Source organism: Dermacentor silvarum, chromosome 1 (assembly GCF_013339745.2).
Source record: "Dermacentor silvarum isolate Dsil-2018 chromosome 1, BIME_Dsil_1.4, whole genome shotgun sequence".
Lineage (NCBI taxonomy): Eukaryota > Metazoa > Arthropoda > Arachnida > Ixodida > Ixodidae > Dermacentor > Dermacentor silvarum.
In genome coordinates, this window is record NC_051154.1 from 388,015,132 (window position 1) to 388,039,385 (window position 24,254).

Sequence of the window (24,254 nt, forward strand, 5' to 3'; positions counted from 1 at the left end):
AGAAGGAGAAAAGATGCCTACGCCAGCCTTCTCGTTTTACATTAAAGCGTCAGTGGCTATTATATGTTTGTTTCCTGGTTAGAGAGGTAATCGTGTAATTGCATGGTCACTTAAATATTTGAATGGCATTAGTTTAGAATTCGAGAGGAAAATATCGTCAAATTCAATTTGGAGGTTTTCCTTGGATTGACTTTTTGGGTAAATACATTGAATTTGTATATTTAGTGCTGTTAGCTGTGCCTGTACGAATACGATCTGAGGGGTGTGCAGTCGCGACCAATGATTATTAAAAAATGCACTTGGTTCATTTATGAAAACATACATTGATCTTCTTTGAGGAGAATCGTAAAACTTTAGGTACGTTTGGACAGTAAGGATTTTCAATCTACTTTTTAAACATGTTTATCGCGCTTCCATATACAGAACGGTGTTTGCAACAAAATTGGGGAGTCCAAGGCACAAACGCAGAGCTTCCCTTTCTAATAGTACCAAAAGTTTATTTTATCAGCTGGACAGCCAAAAAACAAAACGCATCCAAATTCCATGATGGGTTGGACTTACATTTTATATATCATAATTAATGTGTTTCTACGCAACCCGTATCGTCGGTTACTGATTTTACGCAACCATCCTACAGCCCGAGTTGCCTTAAACGCGACACTTTCTATGTGGCTTTTCCAGTTTAGTGTTCCATCATATGTAATTCCCAGGTAATTAAGAGAATCCACCTGGAGAATGAATTCTTGAAGATACATCAGCGAAATGTGAACGGGAACATCTAAAGGAAAAAGAAGGAGTGCACATTTGCTAACGTTCAGAGACAAATGTATGGTTTCAATCCTAGTTTCAACAATATATAAGTAATTTTGTAACATTTAATAAAGTGAATGTAGATCATCATTCGATGCAATAAGCGATGTCATCAGCATAAACATATACATGAATGTCCTGGAGCAGCGGGATGGAGCTTAAAAATATATTAAATAAAACAGGATATAGTACTGACCCCTGTGGTACTGCCCTCTTCTGCTTATACCTAGACTATGAACATCCATTTTGAAAACAGTAGAATTCTCTTTCCCTTAAAAATACTGAAAGCCACGCCGTGATGTATTTCGGAAACCTGTAATTCTCTAATGGCTTTATCAGTATGCTATGTTCCACGGAATGATCAGCTTTTGCTAGATCTAGGGTTACCAATCCTGAATATTCTCTTCGGCGACCAGCAAGTTGTATGCGACTGTCTAAGTCTACGTGCGCACACCAAATCGAGCACCCAGATCTAAAACCAATTTGACTGGGGCTAAGTATTAAGTTTTCCGAAATATAGGTCGTAATTCTACGATTCAAAATTCGTTCTATTAGTTTAACTAAATTATGTGAGGGAAATTGGTCTAATATTATCTAAATCATATCCACCTCCCTGCTTTTTAGGTATCGAAATTACCTTAGCTAGTTTCTGAAGGTACCCATGCAATTTTTAACGAGTAATTTACCATATTCAAAATTTCTTGCGGGGACACTTCATACAAAATTTTTATCACGGCTGTGGTAACTCCATCTGGTCCTCGCGCTGAAGAACGCAGATAGCGAACAACACCCGCCAGTTCTTGTAATGTGACTTCCCTAAATTCCTCTAGTAGTAACGGTTTCACTATGTACGGTGGAATGATTGAAGTGAACATGTCTTCCAGTCCTTTTCCAATATTTTCTAATAATTCGTAAAATTCATGTGGCGAAAGCACAAAAGAGTCAATATTTGCTGGAACTGCGATCATTTTTTGAGAGCGTAAAAATCTAGAAAGGGCTTTTTTGTTTTTTGATTTAGACAGATAATTGAATTTATTCATATCATACTCATTTTTGGCTTTAGCTATCGTCATCGTGCAAGATGCAGCAACAAATTGGTAATCACTCCAATTCTTTGAACACTAATTACAAAAAAGTTGCTTCCAGGCAGCTTTTCGTTTTCGGTGGGCACTCACGCAATCTGAATTCCACCACGGACTTAATGGTTTATCTGTGTTGCACGTTAAATTAACTGTTGCATTCTTCGCAGAACGCTTTAAAATTGCACAGAGGCTCAGAGCCCTAATATCGTCTTGCATATTCGTACGTGAAAGCATCGTAGAATTCGTCTTTTTAAACTTTGTCATAGTTTACAAATACGTGATTTTACCTTTTAAGAGAAATCACAGGGTAACCAATTTGAAAAATAATTGGGAGGTGGTCGCTGTACTTAGCACAGTCTATAGTATTCCACTGATGATACAGCTTAAGATGAGCTGTAGAAAGTGAGGTCTATAGCCGATTGAGACTGTCCGCGAACAAAGGTAGTAACTTTTTGATTTAGACAAGATAGATTATTATCAAGAGTCCATTCCCACAGGCGTTTTCCTTCTGAATCAGTTTTAAAACCCCAAGACACATGGTGTGAATTAAAGTCACCAGCGAATACTATGTCTTTTCTGCAGGAAGCTAATACGGTGTCTAGAGAAAATGTATCCTGCACTCCTGCTGGGACGTATAAATTAACTAAGGTAACAGGGGAGCAGTCTGGGAGTGAAATGTCTAATGCTAAAATTTCACATTCGGTAGACATTCTTTGATACGAAATCGTTGCTTTGTGACTAAATTTAGTTGAAACCAAGAAAGCAACGCCACCACCTCTGGCAGGCCGATCCAAACGAAACAGTCGATAATATTTTAGGGAATATTTTTGACCATTTGAAAGCCAGGTTTCTTTTAAGATAATTATGTCTGGGGAAAATTGAGAAGAAATATACGAAAGATCGGTAGTAGCAGAAACAATTGAACGACAATTCCACTGTAACATTTCTAGAGAGCCTATGGTGAAGATACAACGGTAGCGGAAACCGCCTGATCCAAAATACTCTTTCAAAAAGTCCTTCTTGGAGAGGTTCACTTTTTCATATTTTTGAATTTTTGACTTTGAAGAAATTTTGTGGGGAGGAGATTGTGTGCGTTTTAGACTTTTGTGTTCCATGTCTACATCGTGGTAGTCTTCATAATCTTCCATTAGGGGTTCCGGTTCCGTCTGTTCTACATGAGTAGTAGGGCCTGCGCAAGGAGAGTCAGCTAACGAGTTTGACGACGATGTGTGTTTTTGCACTAGGTTTAGTACATTTGCAACCTGGGGTGCAGGAGCTTGGGTAGAGGCTGCACCAATGACCTGCGCCAGCTGGCTAGACATCATTTCTGCCAAGGACTCAAAAAGAGTTGGTGCAAGTCGTTCCGTAGCGTTTTCCATAGCTTTCTCTACTGCCTCTGCTATGGCCTTGGATAGAGAAACATCCATACTACCAGTGTGACGGCCTGTTACGCCTGCGTAGCCCTGGGATCTTCCCTGAACCTCTGTAACTGCTTCCCTACGTGAGCATCGCCTGTGTTCCACCACTTCTAATATTCTTAATTCTCTTCCTTCGCAGAACAGTTCGAATAGTCTGCAGGGGGTGCTTCATTACATAGGCAACAGTTTGCTTCCTGAGACTTACATTCTGTGCTTTCGTGATTCTCTCAACATAGGCGGCATCAAGTAACTGACCTTATCCTTTTATAGTGTGTCCGTAGCGCAACATTTCAAGCACTGAAGTCGTTTTGGGGAAAGTGGCTCTACTCTGTATATCAGTGGCCATGCCTTGATTTCAGTTGGACGAACTGTTCCCGCGAACGTAACAATCACCGACTCTGTAGGTGACTTCTTGTTCTCAATAATTCGGCTACACCGGTATACGGATAAAGCTCTAGCAACTGAAAACAAGTCTAGCCCTTCTGAGGAGTCCAGGCTCACGTCGACCCCACGAACTAAGCCTTTTGAGCATGCAAGGTGTGCTGGAATAAACGGGCTCACTGGAGATTGCAAATTCTGAACAGTTTAGAAAGTCTCGAACGCACTCCTGGTCCGGTCAACAGCAAAGAATACCACCGCGACCAAACTGGCGGACCTCGGTGATCTTTTGGAACTGGGAGGAGGCCTTTCGAAGCTCCACCTGAATCGCTTTCGGATTCTTCATCTGTATCGATCCCCCATTTGTAGGCACAAGAGCCACCTGGACACTTTTGTTGTCACTGGGTAAAAATGAGTCTATCGGCCACTCTCGGGGAGGAATAGAAGCTAGCCAAGTAGAATGCCCTTGACCAGGGGAAGAAAAACACATCAGGTTAGTATGACTTGCTTACACTGGCGACACAATAAATCGAAAGGTGAAGAAAAAAAATATATAAGTCAAAAGAACAACCGAGACGTTAAAGGAACAGTAGAATACAGCCGCTTGATAGTTGACCACACCCGAGGCAGGACCACGAGCTCACTGAGAAACTGCTTGCTTGCTTACTTGCTTGCTTGCCTTCAAAAGTGGCTCGTACCCACTATGGGGGATTGGGCAAGAATCGGGTGATTGAAGGAAAACAATTATGGGAGTTGAATAAGGATCACTTTTCAAAATTTTTGAATGACGAAAGGAATTTATTGATATAAAATTTAAGAATTTAGCAAGGAAATCGTCCTGATTCAATTATGTACCCCACAACAGCTGCACCAACATCCCTATGACATCCCTATGTCCGAGGGAAGAGGCACCAAAAGATAGAATATTGGGTATCGTAATATTTAATCCAGCACTGTTAAATTTTTCTTCTAAAGCATGTTTTCTTAATGAGGAAAAAGGGCGGCATGACAGGAAGAATTGTTCTATTGTTTCGTCTTCACCACAGTATGAGCACAAGGAGGAGGGTGCCAGACCAGATCGATGTAGATAAAAGTTTATGTAGGAATGCGACATCTGAATTTGGTAAAGATACTTCAAGTTTTCTATTATGGCAGAATTTTCTGTTCCAAGGAAATAGGAGGTTCGATAATCAGTTAGATTTGTTAATGGCAGGTTCCAGGAGTCTTGCATGACTGCCCCGGGCTCTCCTGAACCTAGCCGCGGGTATGTAAGCTGATACAGGATGAATCGGAAGGATTAGACCACTAAGGGCAGCTCTCGCTAAGCTGTCAGCTAATTCAGTGATAACTAATCCTTTGTGACCAGGCACCCATGCCAGTCTAATTAGTTTTAAGTTAGAAGGAATAGACATTGGAATGTACGCGAAACTTGTGAGCCACTATTTGCAGTGAGAGCTGAGCATAATGACAACGAATTCGTTACGATTACAACTTCCGAGATTGATGAGTGCACTTTTCGTAGAGCCAATGTAACCGCTATAAACTCAGCTAGAAATACTGGTATATAGTCTGGAAGTCTTAAGGAGAACGACCAGTCGAAAGCGGAAGAGAAAATTGCAATTCCAGATTTTTCTTCTGATTGCCGTGGCATCTGTCGCTATGACGGCTTTTATTTTTGACTCCAATAAGTGATTTTCTAATAGCCCATTTAATATATTGTAAGAAAGTAGTTTCGCTTTGTTTGGATATATATCGTCGAAAATAATTTGGAGGTTCTCTCTCTCACTGCAAATTGGAGGCATCTCACATAGTACATCTAAGGGACCAACAAGTGCCTGCATGAAAACGACCTGAGGAGTGTGGAACCGGAGCCAGGAAGATTGAAAAAATATTGCAGGCAGGGAAATGAAAATGATTTGTAATTTTATTGGGAATTCATACATTTTTAAGAATGTTTGAACTGTTAATAACCGAAATCTGCACAAAAGAGAAGGTAAATGTGTTTCTAGGTATAATACATTGTTGGCAACGAGCTTTGGCAGTCCGAGGCACAGGCGTAAAGCTTCCCGTTCCAAAAGAACAAGGGGATGCAATTTGTACGCCGGCGCACCTGAGTATAGAACACATCCGAATTCCAAAATTGGCCGTATGTACATTTTATAAATCAACACAAGAGAGCCTCTCCGCATTCCTGACCGACTCTTGCAAAGCTTTCTTAGCATTCCAATCGCACGCACCCCCTTTTTATTTATGTATTCAATCTGCATGCGCCAATTTGCCAGTCATCGTATATTATGCCCAGGTATTTTACCGAGTCCACCTGAGTTATGTTCTGTAGGTGGTAGGTTAGGTTTATATGTATTGGATCGATTAATGTAAAAACTATTATTGCGCATTTGCTGACATTTAGGGAGAGGCGAATATTCAGTAACCAGTTTTCTATGGCGCACAGGTATGTTTGTAATCGATTATATAAAGAGTGCATGTCAATGTCACATGCAAAAAAAGCAATGTCATCTGCGTAGACATATGTGTATATGTCATTATGACAAGGTATAAAGCTTAGTAATATATTAAATAATTAAGGGGACGTGACAGCTCCTTGTGGAACTCGACAAGATTGTCGACGTCTATTTGAAGAACATCCTTTCAAAGAACAATAAAATTTTCGGTCAGTCAGAAACTCGATAAACCATTTTGTTATGTATTTTGGGAAGTCAAGGTTCATTAATCGATTCAATAAAACTTCGTTTCTACACTATCGTTAGCTTTTGATATATCTAAGGTTACTAGAGCTGCAATTTGTCTCTGGCGATGTGCTAGTTTTATAAGGCTTTCCAGGTCCACATGAGCGTGCCAAATGGAACAGCCAGATCTAAAGCCAATTTGGAAAGGGCTGAGCGCTTCTTTGTCCTCTACTAATTTTATAATACGAAAATTTAGCATTTTTTCTATTAATTTCACTAAATTTGAGGTTAGAGCAATTGGTCGAGTATTATCAAGTGTTTATCCGTCACCATTATTTTTAAGAATCGGAATAACTTTAGCGAGTTTCCAACTGGAAGGTATCTACGAAAATTGAATAGAATAATTCACTACGTCTAAAACATCATATGGGGACTCCTTGAATAAAAATTTTTATCTTTTTTGATGTTATTCCGTCAACACCAGGGGCGGCATGTGGCATATACCTTCCACTGCTGTGGCCAGTTCTAACATAGTGATCTCCGTAAAATCATCGGACCGTATGCGTAACTTGGAAGATGGCGATAACAAGGACGTGAACCGGATTTCTAAACACTTTGCAATTTCTTCTACCATTTGCGTCATTTCTTCACTAGTGAAAACCATCGAGTCAGTGTTACTCGGACGCGGAAGAATCATTCTGCCACGAAGAAAAGTGAAAAGCGCTCGCTTGTTTTTAGATTTAGATAGATATTCGAAATGTTTGCAATCATAGTCGTATTTTGCTTTAGAAACTGTATGTTTAAGTATAGTTCTGTAGAATTAATATTCATCCAATTTTTTGAACACTGGTTATATAACAATTTTTTTCCAGGCTGCTTTCCTTCTTTTATAATTGCTTGAACATTCGGTATTCCACCAAGGGTTGTAGGTTGTTACCATTATTACATCAAATTATGAATTCCGACTGCTTGCTAGATTTATCAAGGGCTGAACAAATAATCTTCGCCTTTTCTTCATTGGACGCCTCAGAAAGTGACGAAATCACAGATCGCAAGGACTGCTTAAAGGTATTGTAGTTTACAAACGTTCGAGCTTGTTCATCCATTGTTGTAATAGAGCGGACTATTTCAAAGACCAGCGGGATGTGATCACTATTAGAGGCGCAATCAACTGTCGACCACGAAGACACAGACTACGGCTAGAGAATGTGAGATCAATTGCAGACTGATTTTGGCCACGCACGAATGTAGTTGCCCCAGAATTTACACAAGAAAGGTTATTATCTAATGACCAATTCCACAAGCGTTTACCGCATGAATCTGTCTTTAAACCCCATGAAACATGATGCGAATTAAAATCCCCAGTAAGTAAAACATCCCGCCCACAGCTAGCTAGAACACTGTCACGAGAGCGAGTGTCCTGCACGCCAGAAGGAAAATAAGTATTTACAATATAAAGAGGGAAACATCCAGGTAGAGTGAGTTCTATAGCCAGAATTTCGCACTCAGAATCCATCAATTCGAATAAAATTTTGGCTTTCTGACATATTTTAGTTGAAATAAATATAATTAGTCCACCACCTCTTGTAGGGTGGTCTAGTCGAAAAGATCTGTAAAATTTTAAATGGAATTTTTTCTCCGTTGTGAACCAAGTTTCCTGTAATACAATTATATCTGGATTAAGTTTATTTGTAATAGAAAACAAATCTACAGAAGCTGATAATAGTTATCGGCAGTTCCACTGAAGAGCCTTTAACAATCATATGATGCAAGTTGCTGCTGTCGAAGGGGACTGCTTTGATGCACTATCCTCCAATGTAAACTTCGACTGACATTTCTTTGACTTCGACTGGGAAAGTGAGGAAGAATCCTCACTGATTGTTGACATGGCTCTTTTTTGCGCACGAGCATTATGTTCTGCGTCTTTCATTTCGCAATCTTGCATGATCTGGTTGGCGGAAGCAGAATGAGTCGGAGGGGAACCATTGCACGCTGTGCCAACTCCCGAGACAGTTGCCTCCCTCTTTCCATCGACAGATTGCTGCCCCGAATTTGTAAGTTCATTTGCTACCGAGCATAGACCAGTAGCTTGCATTAACGTATTCATTTGCGAAGAAATATCCTGTGCGAAGCTTTCACCAAGATTTACCAACTGATCCATTGCCTTAGCCACGGCCTTTTGAACAGCATTTTCTATGGTTGCAGTGAGAGATGAGTCAAGTATCGTATTTTGTTTAGCTGTAACTCCTGCATAGCCAAATGTTCTTTCATTTACAATATTTGTAGCCTCTCTTCTGGAGCAACGTCTTTTATCCATAACTTCGAGGATCTGCACTTCTTGGGCCCGCACAGAACAGTTAGAGTAATCGGCCGGATGGTGCCCTTCACAAAGGCAGCATCTCTCGTTTTCGGAAGTGCAATCACTGGGAGCGTGAGTTTCCCCACATTTGCAGCAACGTTGGCTTCATTTACACGCACCGATACTATGGCCAAATCGCCAGCAATTGCGACATTGTGGACGCGGTGCAAGTGGATCTATTCTGAATATAAGGGGCCACATTTTAATCTCTGATGGGCAGGAAGTGCCAGCAAAAGTGGCTATCACTGATTATGTTGGTACTCTGGTATTGTCCTACTCTGGTATTGTCCAACACTCGATTTCATCGATATACGGCAATCACTCCAACTGTAGATAGCTTTTCTAATGTTTCTGTCGGGGTAAGACTTGAGTCGACACCTTGTACTACTCCCTTGGTGCACGCGAGGTGAATAGGGATAAATGCACTCACCAGAATGCGAGCGAAAGATGTGCACTTGAGTAAGTCCGCAACACATGTCTGGTCTGGCGACCTACAAAGAATGCCTCCCCGGCCGAACTGCCTTACGCCCGAGATGGTCTGGTACAATGGAGTAGCAGCATGAAAAGCCTCCTGAGTAGCCTGAGGACTGTTCAGTTTAATGAAACCTTCACTCACCGGAACGATTACCACGGGGATGCTGGTTACACCCCTGCGTGGGAAGAAATCCAAAGGTATCTCATGATTAGGAAGAGAAGCTGTCCAAGGGGGGAAACCCCTCCCGGGGGACTTCTTGGACATCAGCGTAAGCTGGAGCGGGTAATACTACGGAGAAAATACGATAAAATGAACAAGAAACAGGATAAGATCACCCGATACTCAGACAACCACTAGAGATCGAACGCAGGCACGAGCACCCCCCACGAGAGCCAGTCAGGCTCTCGACTGGAGTTGCTTCTGGAAGGCAGAAATACTGGCAGAAACTGGCCGCGGTGCCAGTGAGAGTTCTTTCTCAGTTTTACATACCAAAATCAGTTCCGATTATGAGGCACGCCCTAGTGGGCTCCGGATTAATTTTGACCCCCTGGGGCTCTTAACCCCAGGTGGTCAAAATTAATCTGGTTAACGTGTTCCAAATTTCTTCGGGAAAGAGAAACAAAAAATTACTCTTCTCTGCTACCGTCACATCAGAGAATTAAAGGCAGGCGGTTACGCTTAATATAGACAACCTCTTTGTTGAGTACGCTCGAATCGCGTTTCTTTCAATGAAAAAGTACGTGCGCTTAGAAAACTGAATGCGAATGCAAAAATGTACTCTCGTCAACTCACAGCTATATACACTGGCTGTATTGTATAAGGTGCATCTCATACACTCCACCTATAGTCCACATCTACTAGCTAGTGTACCTTATAGTGCTCTCTGAAGACGCCGGCTGGCCAGCAAATCCGTGATAACAGACGAAGAAGGCGGTATTATTTACCGCCTTCTTGATGAAGCGCGATGACGGATATGCAGAGCCAAGTGGTGTCGTTGCAAAGAATTAAGTGATGTGTACGCACTTCAAGCGACACCCATCCGAAGCGGTAAACGTGGTCAAAGAGCAGTTTCTATGCACCCTTTTCGTGGCGTACTGGTGGGCGCCATCATGTTTGATCACGTGGTGACGTGTCCATTGCTTGCCTCCGTGTTGCCAGTGGTTGCACATGACGCCCCGATGCGGCTCACCAAACCTCTTTTTCGGTGGATAAGCAATGTTGCACGTAAAGGACACAAACACAAGTGTGTAGCCTGTATTGAAGGCGTAGTCTACCGCATAACCCTGTCATGTAAACGCTTTTACGTAGGACAATCAGGTCGTTGCATTAATGACACGCTGCGCGAGCATGCGAATAATGTTGAAAAAAGACAGGTGGCTGGTAAGCCATTCACTGTAGAGATTGCTGATTGAGGCTCGACCACTTCACAATAATAGCGAAAAGCAAATTTGAAATGACTTGTTTCATAATAGAAGCACAATATATCTGTAGATTAGAAGGGTGCCTCAGTGAGGCGTCAGTTGCACTGTCAGCAAAAGTGATTTTTGAGCGGATGCGCACGCCTGTAAGTATATTATCTGGACATGCGCAGTGTTGAACCAAGTGTGAAAGGGCCACGATCTTTCAGAAACAAAATTCTTGTAAGTTCACGTCTTGTGTGTCCCATCGTTCTTTCTTGTGTCCGTGCACAACAAGGCGCAACATTCTACATAATTACGGCATGTACTAATTTGCCCAAGTGGCTACCTTACATTTTGGCGGATATTGAGCACACGTTGACTGGGCGAACGACACGCAGCTTGGGCCACAGCTTCAGAGGACATGTAAAAGCGACTTCTGAGCTCAATAAGCCTTCTCTAGATGGCGCGAGCACTAAAGCGGCGCTAGAAATGTATTCAAAGCTGCCCAAATTTTTTGCTTATGAATTAAATCACCATCAGTGTGTTTTGCTATTCGTTCTTTATTTGCAAACCCTTTGAAGCAGCGGATTGCCTGTTTCCGATTCAGAAAAGTTGCTCGGTGCGGTCCCCATCACTATGTTTATTTTCTGCATGATCGCTCGCGGGTGTGGCGTCTACCTAACAGGTCGGGACCAACCTATCTGAAATGCCGTGGCATTTTTTAAAAGCCAACTTGTGGACGCATATCTCCAAGGTGCTGCTATATTCTTAGGATTTCTGCTATATACACGTTGAATCCCTACTCGACTCAATTTCGAATTATATGCACTCAAAGTTTGTAATAAAAAGGTCGACTAGGGTATTTTAGTTATTTGGTGAATGATTCGCTGAATTCTTTCTCCTTGCTAGTGTCCGCCCAGTCAAAAAAAAACAATTGACTCCAATTAGTTTTTCCAATAAGCATCAACTGGGACCAATAGGAACCAATTGAAAAATGCTTACTTCCAACCGGTTACGATGGGATCAGAGGAGAAACCAAATGGATCGAGTTGCCTATTGAAATGAACTGGAGCCAATTGGAACAGATTGGAAAATCCCTTGTTAGGTCCGATTGGATTTGCCAATTGGAATCTACTGGGCCCATTGGGAAATCCTTACCTCCATTTGGTTACGATTGAGTCAGGGATGAAACCAATTGAGTCCAATTGAACTTGCCAGTTTGGATCAGCTAGGCCCACCTTACATTCCCAACTGAGTCTAATTGGACTACCAATAGGAATAAACTAGCTAGAATGTACCCAACTGGGAATTCATACTTTCAGTTTATGAACCCATTCAATCAGTTATAGCTATATATGCATGCAGTACTAAGGCTATAGCAAACCTGTTTCTGACAGCTGGAATCCAATTTATGTTTGCCTTGTTGGGTATATATGCGTGTTGGTATTGCACACTGGTGGCAATTGGCCATTTTAACCAATTGGTTACAAACCAATTGGAACCCATTAGGTACAATTGGTCACTCCAACAAAAATCGATTGGGCACGTTCCAAATGGTTCAATTGGTCCAGTTATGTACTAATTTACAATTAGAAAATTTTCATTTGGTACCAATTGGAAATTTCCCAATTGGAGTCAATTGCTTTTTTGACTGGGCGCCTACCAGGTAGCCTACCTTGAAAAACAGCAGTGGCCTAGAAATGACACGTTCCTTTCTAAAAGTGTTCGACATCAAAAGCAACACCTAGTATAACGAAACTACAAAGTGTAGACATATGGTTACATCAAGTCACATTACATTTGAGCACCATTGTGCTTCCAGTACGCGATGCACTGGGCTTTGGTCGCGAGGGCAAGTAGTGTACTGACGCAAATCACTACGCTCGTTTGGTTGGAAACAGGTTGAGTTCCGTGACGCCTTCTTCGTACGAGACTCAATATTGCATTGCATTACATAGTGCACACCTTTCCCTCTTTTTTGTATAGACAGCGGAATATTTTTATTTACGAATGCGACCAGTTAAAGCAAAAATAAATGTGCGTTTTAACGTCGCAGAAGTGCACGCTTTGTTATGACGGATGGAGGACTCTAGGTTAATTTTGACAATTCGGGGATCCTGAAAGGCCAACTGCAACAGAAGTTCACTTTGACTAAATTTCTTATGAATTAGTACGTACCACAAAAGCAATGTTCGCAAAGCTGCAGGGCTGGTAATTCCGTATTTTTCTCTCTAAAAGCCTTTAAACACCTGTACTCCATCTCGCAAGTCGTTTGCAGCTGCAGAAGGTACGACGTGTACACAAGCAATATCCTTGCGCAGCTGAATACAGTTCAGGACTTAACCGTCCGAATAATGGCGGAATTAGGGCTGTTTTCACTTGGTACACGACACGTTACAGCAACGTTTGGACCAATGCGCGTGCACGTCGTATACCGCGAATTATGTAGTTGTTGAGCAGACGACGCGGATGAACACATCTCGAGGGGCACTCGGCCTTCCTATTGGCCACAGAGTCCTGCAGCTTCTACAGTGCTACTACAGTAAAGTGCTACAAACGACTTGTGAGAGTTGAGTACAAGCAGGCGACGCGCGCACCTGGTGGTCGCCGCACGAGGCCAGTCCTAGCAGTCGCCTCCGAGTTTATCAGCGGGCCGCGGGGAATGTTACCATCGATTAGCTCCCGTCTTAAAGACAGCGGCACAGCCGGGCCGGTGAATTAGCGCGAATTGTTGCTGCCGTGTGAAATGTCGGTACACTGACCAGCGGCAAAGAATTGAGGAGGAGTTTTATCCTCCTGGCGACGTTTCACACGTTCAAGACTCGACAGGCAACTATCAATTTGCGGTGATGAAGTTCTGCGGCCGTGACAGTGCCAGCCCTGAAGAGCTGCTCTGTATTGAAAATGTCATATTTAAGCGAGAATTTTTGAAGAGTTCATAAATACTCTCTTTCTGTGCTGTTTCAGGATCTGCCATGTGTTGTATGAGCTGCCCTCGCTGCGGCTGATACCAAGCGTTAGTCAAGGACAACAAAACCGGTACATTAAGGCCATGCACTTTTCTATGCCCGGCTCCAACTCACTCATTCTGTGCTGTGGTCCACCAGCACAGAACAAGCAAAATTGAACAAGTCATCTTTTACTGAGCCGATGACAATGAAACACCATTCCTGTAAACAATATTTCCTAGACGCTTTATTGAATAAATCGGCAGCACATTACTGTGGTGCCCAACTGTCACAGATTTACGTTACCTATACTGTACCTGAACTACAATGAGCTGGTCTAGTTTGCAATTTTCATTGTACTTGGGCTAGAGCACTTGTCCTCGTCAACAGTTACTTTGTCTTGCACGTGCTTCATACTGTAACCCTTGCGCTGTTTATTGTACTACCAGCATCTTTGTAACAAATTAAAATATCTTTGGTGCAATAATATACTGCAAAGTCATAAGACATAGAAAGTATTTGTCTATGCTATAATTTGTGATTGATAGAAATGCAGACCTGTATATTGGAAATAAAAATGAAAGCGTCATACGGACTAATAAGAGAAGGCTCATTGCTGAATCTCTTATTAAAGAGTCGACAAAACTTGTCGTTCACTTGTCATTTTATTAAGTATTATTAATCATTATTAAAGTTCTATTGTGGGCACAAATCCACAACTTGGCATCTGAGACAAAGACTCTGAAGATTACGAACCCAAATGCAGAACCTGTAAACATGCAGCTTTCAGTCTCCAAACCATACAACAAGCTATTCCAGGTGAAAGTAGCAGAAGCTGGAGCTGCGACGTGTGCGTCTTCCCATGTGCGCTTGGAAGCTGGCGCAAGCGTCGACATCGACGTCACCCGCACCAACTGGAGCGGCCTTGTGGCAACAGGAGCAAGCTTTGTTGAGTCAAGGCTGGTCATCAAAAGCCACAGTGATAGTTACACGGACAATCAGAACGTGGCACTGTATGCACTTGGTGGCGAGCTGAAGATGGAGTTTCGTGGCACGCACTGCCTAGGTCTAGCACGCCACCTAATGGACAAGGGCGCGCTTTAGCAGCAGGCACTGTGTCAACCCATGAATTCACTATTGTCAACAGTGGTGATTGGGACGCATTTGTCTACCTTGCAACTCCGGGCAGCCCACTTCTAGACGCTCCAAAAGAAGCTTCAGACAAGGGGGCCCGAGGCACAATTTCAGTGACTCCATCCTGTTTTGTTCTACGCCGCAAGAAGTCCAAGACGGTGTCACTGACCTATAAGTTTGGAGCCATTGACATGCAGCTGTGTGCCGGGGGGGGGGGGGGGGGCAGATTGGTACGCTGGCAGTCATCCGGGTGCTCTTCGGCGTTGAAGCAGTTGGGCAGGCAGCCAAGAGAGTGTTTTCCAAGTCCTCAGGATCGAAGCGCCAGCCATCAGAAGTAATGTTGCCCTTCCTTGAATCGTTCGAGAATGAGGGCACAATAGATGAGGTCAGGTTGTCTTCAAGCCTAGTGGAGCAGGTGTTCTCAAAGACCGTCTGCCTCAGGCTGAATGTCTGTCTCGAAGCATTATTAAATACGCAAAAATATCACAGAGCAGTCCACATTCAACTCTGTACTCTCTTTGCCTGGCTGTCACAAATTCCTCCGGGAAGTGTCAACACCGTCTTTGGCAGCTCGCATGATGCTCAGCCCGTTAGTAATAAAGAATGCGAGCGAATCCGACAGCAGGTGTTCTGAAAACGAGTCTTGTTCCTGCGAAATATTAGGGGACAGAAATCAAAACGCTGGAAAAAAGTAGTCACTGAACAACCCCCCCCCCCTCGACAACATCCAAAGATACATTGCAAAGGCACCCTGCAAGGTCTTAAGACATACGAAGGATTTGGCTATGCTAAAATTTGTGATTGATCGATACGCAGACCTGCACATTGGCAATAAAAATGACAAAAGTAAATGGAAACAGGTATTGATGCACTAAAACCGCATTATATATGGTTAAACCACAACATAACGAACTTCAATATATAACAAAATTCTGATGTCTATATACCATCACTTCGCAATATAGTATCAGGTAGTTAGATGCTCAATATCGCGAAGTATGTTTATACTGCAATTTAAATATGACGAAATTTCACTGCCTCGACGAAAGAATACTGAGATAATAAATGGAAACTTTCATGGACACAGATGGTCAAATGGTGGAATTACAAGCGGCTGCTTGCGAACACACGTCTCATATCAGACGTCCCGTTGGATATGCAGTGTCATGCTTATAAAGCAGTGTCATGCTTATATAGAGGGCACGGCAGGTTGCCGGCTGACAGCATGCCTAAAGCGCCATCACTGCTTATGCAGGTTTTGCCGTTGTTTTTCGCCGTGCTTTCTACAGCATTTTAAACGTTTTTTAGTAGGACGTTCTGGAAGGCTAGTTGGTCATCTACAGCAAAAAACGAAACTCAACCCAGGGTCAACGAGAGTTCTGCCGCCGTCGCGGCGGCTCCGCGCTTTATCTCGCCGATGACGTCACGGCCAAGTGGCGCATCCACACTTGCGGGGCGTGGCTGGTGAAAACCTGCCGAGCCGCCGCCAGAGGCGCCTATGGCAGTCTCGGACACTGCGCGCGTTCGGCGCGAACGCAGGTAAACGGAGAAACGCGGTTGACGTCGGCAGCAGCTCTGCAGGTTGCCTCATTGGCGTTGCTAATATTTCTCTCTCTTTCTTTTCTCTTTCTCTCTCTATCATTTTCTCTTTCTCTCTCCCGATCATAGCGCGCGCTGCGCGAATGCCCTGCTTCCCTCTTAACGTCCCATGTCATGGCAACAAGTGTGTGGCAAGGAGAGGAGGCGAAGCCCACGCCGCTCCGCGAGGTGGTTGCTAGGCTACGCGCGGTGACGTCATCGGTAGGCGAGTTTTTTCGGTTGATGAGCACGGTTTTACGGATAGCTTAAACACCTTCGCTGTTAAAAGTTATCTTTCGTCTATTTGTGCATGATGACATGTGCTGGCAAATGCGTAGGCTCCTGTTCATAAAGTACATGTAGGAAATGATTGACATGGTGACAGGGTTTAGAACTCTGAGACCTTCATTTACTGCAAAAAAACATTATAAGTGGTTTGTTGTTTTCCTATTATGTAGTACACTAAGACGGCGAAGGGAAGCCGAAACAAAATCGAACTGGAGACCGATGCCACTGGAGACCGATGCCACTGGAGCAAAACGTGACACTAAAACCACGCCGCCTGCAGTAGTTAATAGCGGCGCGTTTGGGTTATCACCTACTAAAAGCGTGTAGTACGTTTCTAACGGCCCCACACCCTACAAGCTGTAAAACAGATTGGGAATGATGCTTATCGCAATAGGGTGTCCGCCGATAGCAGTGAATGTGGCATGCGACGACCTGGGCGGAGATTTGCTGGTGCCAGAATAATAAACTGAGTGTGCGCCACCATTTTCAGGTGAGACGGGCAGCTATACTGTTCTCGATCGTGCATGTCTCGCGCCTTTTATTAAAACTCAAATTATTAGATTTTATGCGCCAAAACCAGGTACGCCGTAGTGGGGGACTCCAAAACAATTTGGACCACCTGGGGTTCTTTAACGGGCGCCTACATCTAAGTACACTGGTGACAAAGAAAGACGGACACCGACCAAATAAAACTTTGGAAGCAAGACGTTTTAGCTTCCAAATGTTTCTGCCGAAAGGTCTTGCTTTTATTATTTTATTTGGTCGGTATGTACGTCTTTGTTTATCATGTTTCTTCCCGACCAGACGGGCTTCCGTTGAAATCTCTATTACAAGTACACGGGTGTTTTTGCATTTCGCCGCCACCGAAATGCGGCCGCCGTGGCTGGGATTCGATCCCGCAACCTCGTGCTTAGCAGCCCAACACCATAGCCACGTGCCTTTTCTTGTTTACACGAGACCTAGCGGCTGATAAACGTATAGAATCGCAGTTTCGCTGTCAGTTGAATGTTGGTGCTGAAATATCGTGTTTTTTGGGCACGCATGAACTGGAAAAAATTAAGCGTAACCCTATTGGGTCGTTTTTGTGTGTTCTCGATCGTGAACGTTGGTGCCGGAAAATCGTAGTTAATGGGATCGTGTCAACGAGGTTCTACTGTATCAGCATGAGTGACTTGTGAGTGGATGCGAGTATGTACCTGAATGAGTGGCAGTAAGTGGAAGCAAGTATGAGGGTGAGTGGGTATGGCGTAAATAGAAAAGTGGCTATGAACGTGAGTGGTGATAATTTGTAGAGGCATCAGTGAGTACTGATGAGTGAGTGCATATAAGCATGAGTACATAGCCTGCAAACATAATGGTGAGTGAGTACATATGCCGCTTGTCCTGCTGAACATGGCTTTCAATCCCCGAACACCAAGTCATAGACCCTAATGCACAGAAATGCTCAAAGCGGTAAACTCTTCATATCACAATTTAATTAATTTAGGAAAACAGCATGGGTAAAGAAAAGCTTCACAGGAAGCCTGTTCTGTTCAAAATGCTCGGGAAGTTATTCCAATGTTTATACATTAAAAGCGCGCTGCCGTATTGGTTAAATGAGGGCCGTTTTCTTTTTACAATGATGCCAGTTGCAGGCTGTTGGCATTGCACACTCGGTGTCATCTCTACTAGATAATGCCAGCTGAGCTGTCAGACAATCTGAAACAGATGTCTTCGTGAAGCCTTCGTTTGCAATTCCTTAGTCCACAAAAGGCAAAAATAACATATTTTTTCTCTTGAACAAACATTACGCAAGTTGCACATGTTAAGTGTTTTGAATTTAACCAAATTTTGAATTCAATTAAAAACTAGACTCCACTTAACATTGTGAAATGGAGGTTTAATGCATGGCTTCAGCAGTTTAGAAGTGGCACTGCTACCTTTCATTCAAGTCGTCTTTCACTGTGTCACAGAGCGGCATAGTTTCGAGGCAACGACACGCCGAATAACGGCCGCCAAAAACGTCGTGTCCTCACGGTGCGGCATATATTCTCGCGAAAGCGACACGCCGATTAACGGGCGTCAAAAACGTCGTGGCCCCACGGGGCGGCATCTAGCTTCGAGAACGCGACACGCCGATTAACGGACCCAGGTCTGTTCGCGTGCGTCCGTGTGGTGCAGTGCGGAGGGACGACCTGGAGAGAGGGAAATCTACTGTTCCTTCGTCCCTGGTGAAAGGGGGGCGGCCAAGACTTTTGGGAGGCGTTATGAAGTAATTAGGTGAACTCTGCATTCTTCTTCTTTCTGGGGTTTTACGTGCCAAAACCAGTTCTGATTATGAGGCACGCCGTAGTGGAGGGCTCCGGATTAATTTTGACCACCTGGGGTTCTTTTAACGTGCACTACAACGCAAGCACACGGGCGTTTTTGCATTTAGCCTCCATCGAAATGCAGCCGCCGCGGCCGGGATTCGATCCCGCGATCTCGAGCTCAGCAGCGCAACGCCTTAGCTGACTGAGCTACCGCGGCGGGTGTGAACTCTGCATACCGGCAGTTCCCCTACATATGGAACTAAGGAAAGGGCAAGCTATTTAGGCGCAGGTTTTGGGCCCTGCTAATTAGTGTATAGAAGCTGAACCTATGCACTGCTGAGAAGCCGTCGGGGGGCTAGTGCCGTCCAGTATCACCTGGGCCGCCTAGCCGCTTCGTAACTCCAGGTAACTAGTTGACGTACGAGACGTCAAACCAGCGTCTGCGACGAAGCTCACGGTAGTTCGCCTCAAGTTACCTCAACCCGCTAGAGGGAATTCGTCAGATCTAGACTCCCAGGAAATCCAGCCCAGCAATCGCATCCACCTCAACAAGATCGACCCGCCAGCATTCTTCGGGAAAGCTCTGCGCGCCGACTTCACTGTTTATGGACCTGCTGCTGCTGCCCTGCCACGCGTATGACATCGTTGTTTTCTTTTCAACTTTATTTTTAGTGCAATGCTGTTAGGTGTTATTCTTGTATATTTGATCCGCGCTCTGTTTCATATGTATATGTATTGTTAATTGCTCATCGTTTTTCTCTGTCATCATTGTGTTATATTAAGTTCGGGTGTGTTAGTATGTCTTGTATCTTATTATCATTTTATTTTAGTATTTGTGTTTATTTATCAGTCGATAAATATCTGTTTGTTTTTTTCGTTACTCCCGACTCTCACTCTTTTCACTGTGTTGGCTTGAGTACGCAACGACCAACCGGCTTGTCTAGCCCGTCAATCGAATTCGCGCCGACGACGAATCGGTGACAGCTGTGACACACTGCTTCTTCTATATCAGGAAGCCATTCTACCCACCTGGACTGATTCAGCTGTACTTCAGTCCCTTCTCGCACGACCAAAAATGTAACATTTCAGACTTGCTCTGTCGGATGTTTCGGCGAGAATTCGGAGAGGCCAAATGGAGGCATGTTTGTCGCTCGTCGCCTCCTCAGGGTTAGATCAGGTAGTTAGATCCTAAATATTGCGAAGTATGCCTATAGTGCGATTTTATGACGACGAAATTTCACTGCCTCCACGAAGAAATACTTCGTGGAGTATTCTGGACAAGCTTGCAAAGCTTTCAGACTTTGTCATAAATATGCAATGAAATTGTGATAATTCAAACCGCTTCACTGCGACGGTGCATGTGCCGCAAAATGAGCGTTTCGCGATCGGCCGGGCACGCGCGTTGGGTTAGGCGTCGGCCGCAATGTACGAAAAGTGCTGTAAGAGTGGCGCGAAATGCATTCTCTCGTGAAGTTGACACTTTATTACCAGCTTTCAGTACCTCTGAACCTTTGCCCCCACGCCATCGCGAATATTTCCCGGACGATGTTTTCGGTTTCGTTCGCGGCTTTGTCATTTGGCGTACGTATATACATACTAATTTCCCGCCAACGAAGTTCCGCCAAAATGTAATTTTTCACGTATCCCGTGAATTTCGTTTTAGCGGGACTCGACTGTATTATTGAGAGCGTTCTCGCGATCACGAGATCAGCCAATAGCTGTTGTGGATCCAGAAGCTTGAGATGACGCCGCATGACATTGCAGAAGTGGAATGAGTTTTTCCTGCTTTTGACACGAGTCTGTAGTGCAATATTGTTTGGCTCACATGTTCACAGGAGTCCCGTTAACAGATTGGCAACGTTTTCTTACTAGTATGGTCAAAAATATTTAAGGGCCCCTTTAAGGTGCAACCAATGCATGATACACGGCCGTTCTTGCATTTCACCACCATCGAAATGCGGCCACCGCGGCGGGGATACGATCCCGCACCCTTGAGCTTTGCTGTGCAATGCCATAGCCCCTACGCCATCTCCGACTGGTTCAATACATGAATAACCTCAACTGTAAATAATATTGGCGTTGTTTGGAAATAAAACTTGAAGCGATATAAAATGCGCCACTACTACGCCCATACGTCTTGTGCATTTAACTGCAATGCGGAAGGTAAAGATATTTCACTACATCAGACAACCTGAGAAGGAATAAAAAACTATTTGTAGTAAGCGAAAGGTAAACATCAGAGAGCGAACACTTGAATAATAGAAAATTTCTCAGAGTGCTAGAGCTGCTTTGCACATTTGGACAATGCGATGACCTGTGCAGAGAACAAGACATGATTACCCTGCGGTAGAGCTGAAGCCGTGCGATCTCGCAGGTCCTGAAATACTTTCCATGTTGTTATTCAGTGGCATCTCTACGAACTGAACATTTTCCACATTTAATCGCTGTTATGTGCGCAACTACTGGAAGAACCGATGTTATCGGTCCACTCAGGAATGCTCGCGCTAATGAATCTACCATTTCATTTAAAAGCAATCCACAGCGACCTGGTACCCCCCATAATAGTTTTACAAAATTCAACTGTGGAGGAACTAATGTGAAAAACGTCTTCAGAACTGGCGGATTGGATGAAGCTGTAAGCGAAGTACAGACAAAAAGCGAATCTGTTATAATAACCGCAATGATTTCGCTCAAAGGCAGTTTCCGCAGCGCTACAATCATTGCTCGGCTTGATCAACGGGAGTGCACTGTGGAAGTCTCAAAAATTGGGAGGACGCTTAAGGTTCGCTTTTAAGAGAGGAGCCCGATAGCATTATATGATCCCTGACTGCTTCTCACGCTTCCCGACAACTGCAGCTTAAGCAACCGTAATGGTTACCAGGAAACACTGGCGGCGAACGCTATGCACGAAGGCGAGCTTTCTGGTAGAAAAGCGGTCCCTTGCGTGGGGCGATCCCTCAGATAGTGCACAGCCGGGCCAGAAAAATTACATAATTTTCAGGTTTTCGTTTTTGTTTCGTAATTTTATCATTTCATTGTGAGAAGATTTGACATAAAGAGCATGCACTGTGGGTGTTTTGTTTCATGACATTTGTTTGTGGATTGTCATTCTCAAAATTCCAAAGAATAGCTTTGCGAAGAATGCAAGACAAGGTATCAGCAACATTAATGATAGAACGGTGTGGCATACCGAAATATATTTGGGGGGCCTGCGTGGTCGGGGATGATTTCCTCGGCCGCGGGCGCCAAAGCCGACGCCGACAGTGACGCCGGATTTTCTGCGACACGGGGCCTTTAAAGCTATCGCGTTAAAAGGTAATGGTGCATCCTCCTATGGCTTCGTCCTTTTTGTGGCTAAACGCGCGGCGCGTTCCTAGTGGCTTGCTAATTCTGCACCATGGTGTAAGATATCTCCTCTTTAGGCAGGGACACTTCTCGGCTTACTAGCGAGACACGATCGACAGATATAGTAGCAACGGCGCGCGTCCGTCGGACCAGTGATGGCAGCGGATACCTAACGGCGGGACGACGCAACGTCAGTTAGAACGCAGGCGCGAGCTTGCGCGGACAATTAAGGAACGCTAGCTTAACACGATCAACCAGAGAACGGCGTCTGCACGCGGCGTCTCGTCGCGTGCAGACGCCCCACGTTCTCCCTTCATCACGGTGGCCTACTTTCGCGCGTCCCTCAATCATTTCGGATTGCCCGCGAAGCGCCGTTTTCTATACCAACGGGAGATAAGACTCGTAAAACATAAAACGGGCCCATGGACGCTCGGCGTTGTTACTTTACCTGGCCGATAGTGTCCCGCGAGCATCCTCACCTGTACCAACGCAACCTAGAAAAAATTGCCTATCTTCCGTTTCACACATCAGGTGTAATGCTGTGGAAGCTACGCAAGAAGTACGGTTACCAAAATTTATCACTCCGCGCGTTCCGTCTATGCTTCGCTGCGCGCCAACGGCGTTTGTTCGCGCGAGCATGCACGTGAGGCTGCCGTGTCGGGCTGCAAATAAAAAAAAACTACCAAAAGTGAATTGATCTAAAACAACGTGTTAGCAGCCGTATGAGTGCATGGTTTGTTTGTTTCTACTCTTAAATAATTTTTTATTCAGAACTGAGCTTATCTGAAGAACGCTTTCCCAGGAATCGGTCAAAAACACCAAACTATTTCTAAATACGAACGCAACCACTGCAATAAGTATCGCTAGCCTCCGCAGCATTGCACCTGTGTATGAAACGGAGTATAAATGGCGTATATCTAACACCGAGCACTCCACGCACCGGCTCTGCATGCGCCTTCGATACTGTAACATCTCAACGGCGACGGCGGTGCCGACCGAGCGAAGGCATCACATGTAACCGTATTATTTCAATGAAAATATTAGAGAGAACTACGGGGCTCAGATCCTTTCGCAATCATGGTATTAATGGGCCTGACGTATTAGAGGCGCATGGTAATGACAGTTACAGATGTATTTGCCTCACTTCGTGCGTCACTTTCCAAAGTCATCACATTCAACAAAATATTGCTCTATATAGAAGCACTCAATGACTATGCACGTGCGGGGAATACTATTGCCTTCTGGGTCGAGATAAATAGCACTGCTTAGAAAGTGAGGCAATCAAAGACAGCTAAAGCATAGCGAATAAAATTAAGCAAGTGTAACACATTTTTAAAACGCGAAGGCGAAAGCCTGATTGCCCCGGAGTGCACGACAGAACTCACCGAAATCACCGCAGCTACTGGTTGTGGGCCAGTGCCTTGCGCTCCTTCGCGCAGGGAGGGGCAGTGTCGGAACGCTGGCATCGGAGCGAGCTGCGGAAGATGACAACGGACGCACCGGCCGGGGCACGAGCGCCAGGGGAAGTATGGGAACGCTGGCACGATGAGCGGCGTCGGAGCCAGCTGAGGAAGAAGACGACAACGGCGGCACGAGCGCCTCTCTGAGACCACGTTAACTGTGCATTCAGGGTCGCACTATATATGGGCTCAGCATTAAGCGGGAGACACACGGTCCGATTCGGTGTACGATCCGGCGTCCGACGCGCCGGTACGGCTACCGTGCCTAGAATATATAGTAAGTATATTCTAAGCACTGCACGCGTAGTACGGCAGCCAGAAGCGAGGCGTTTTGCCCTGCCGAAGCGCCGGATTGGATGCCCGGCGTGCGACAAACGACCGATTTTCACCGTCCGACGCTTCCGACAACCGCAGCGTCGTTTGCCCGCTGCCAATGACAGCGAATCTGGCAGGTGACGTTCTCTGACGTTCCCTCCAGAGAGGCGGCGCCGGCGGGACTGTTTTTTTCATGCCGGCTGCAACAGCATTCCCACAATTCGTTTCTGACACGAATTAGTTACCAGTTTGCTAAAATTATCTCGAATATGTGCCTGTTCTGCAA

General features: G+C 44.6%; 2 protein-coding genes across 3 annotated transcripts in view; both read right to left on the reverse strand.

The window, feature by feature from the left end:
• Nucleotides 1-24,254, reverse strand: part of LOC119437522 (uncharacterized) — a 478,366-nt gene that overhangs the window by 207,226 nt on the left and 246,886 nt on the right. The window lies entirely within an intron of this gene.
• Nucleotides 14,919-24,254, reverse strand: part of LOC119454424 (uncharacterized) — a 72,357-nt gene continuing 63,021 nt past the window's right edge. The window contains exons 7-8 of one of the 2 annotated variants that reach the window (XM_049660645.1): nt 23,579-23,758; nt 14,919-15,340 (exon numbers count right to left, since the gene is read on the reverse strand). In XM_049660645.1, coding sequence (XP_049516602.1) covers nt 15,282-15,340; nt 23,579-23,758 — 239 coding nt within the window. In that variant the 3' untranslated portion in view covers nt 14,919-15,281. The remainder of the gene's footprint in view (nt 15,341-23,578; nt 23,759-24,254) is intronic. The other variant, XM_049660646.1, reaches the window with a different exon arrangement.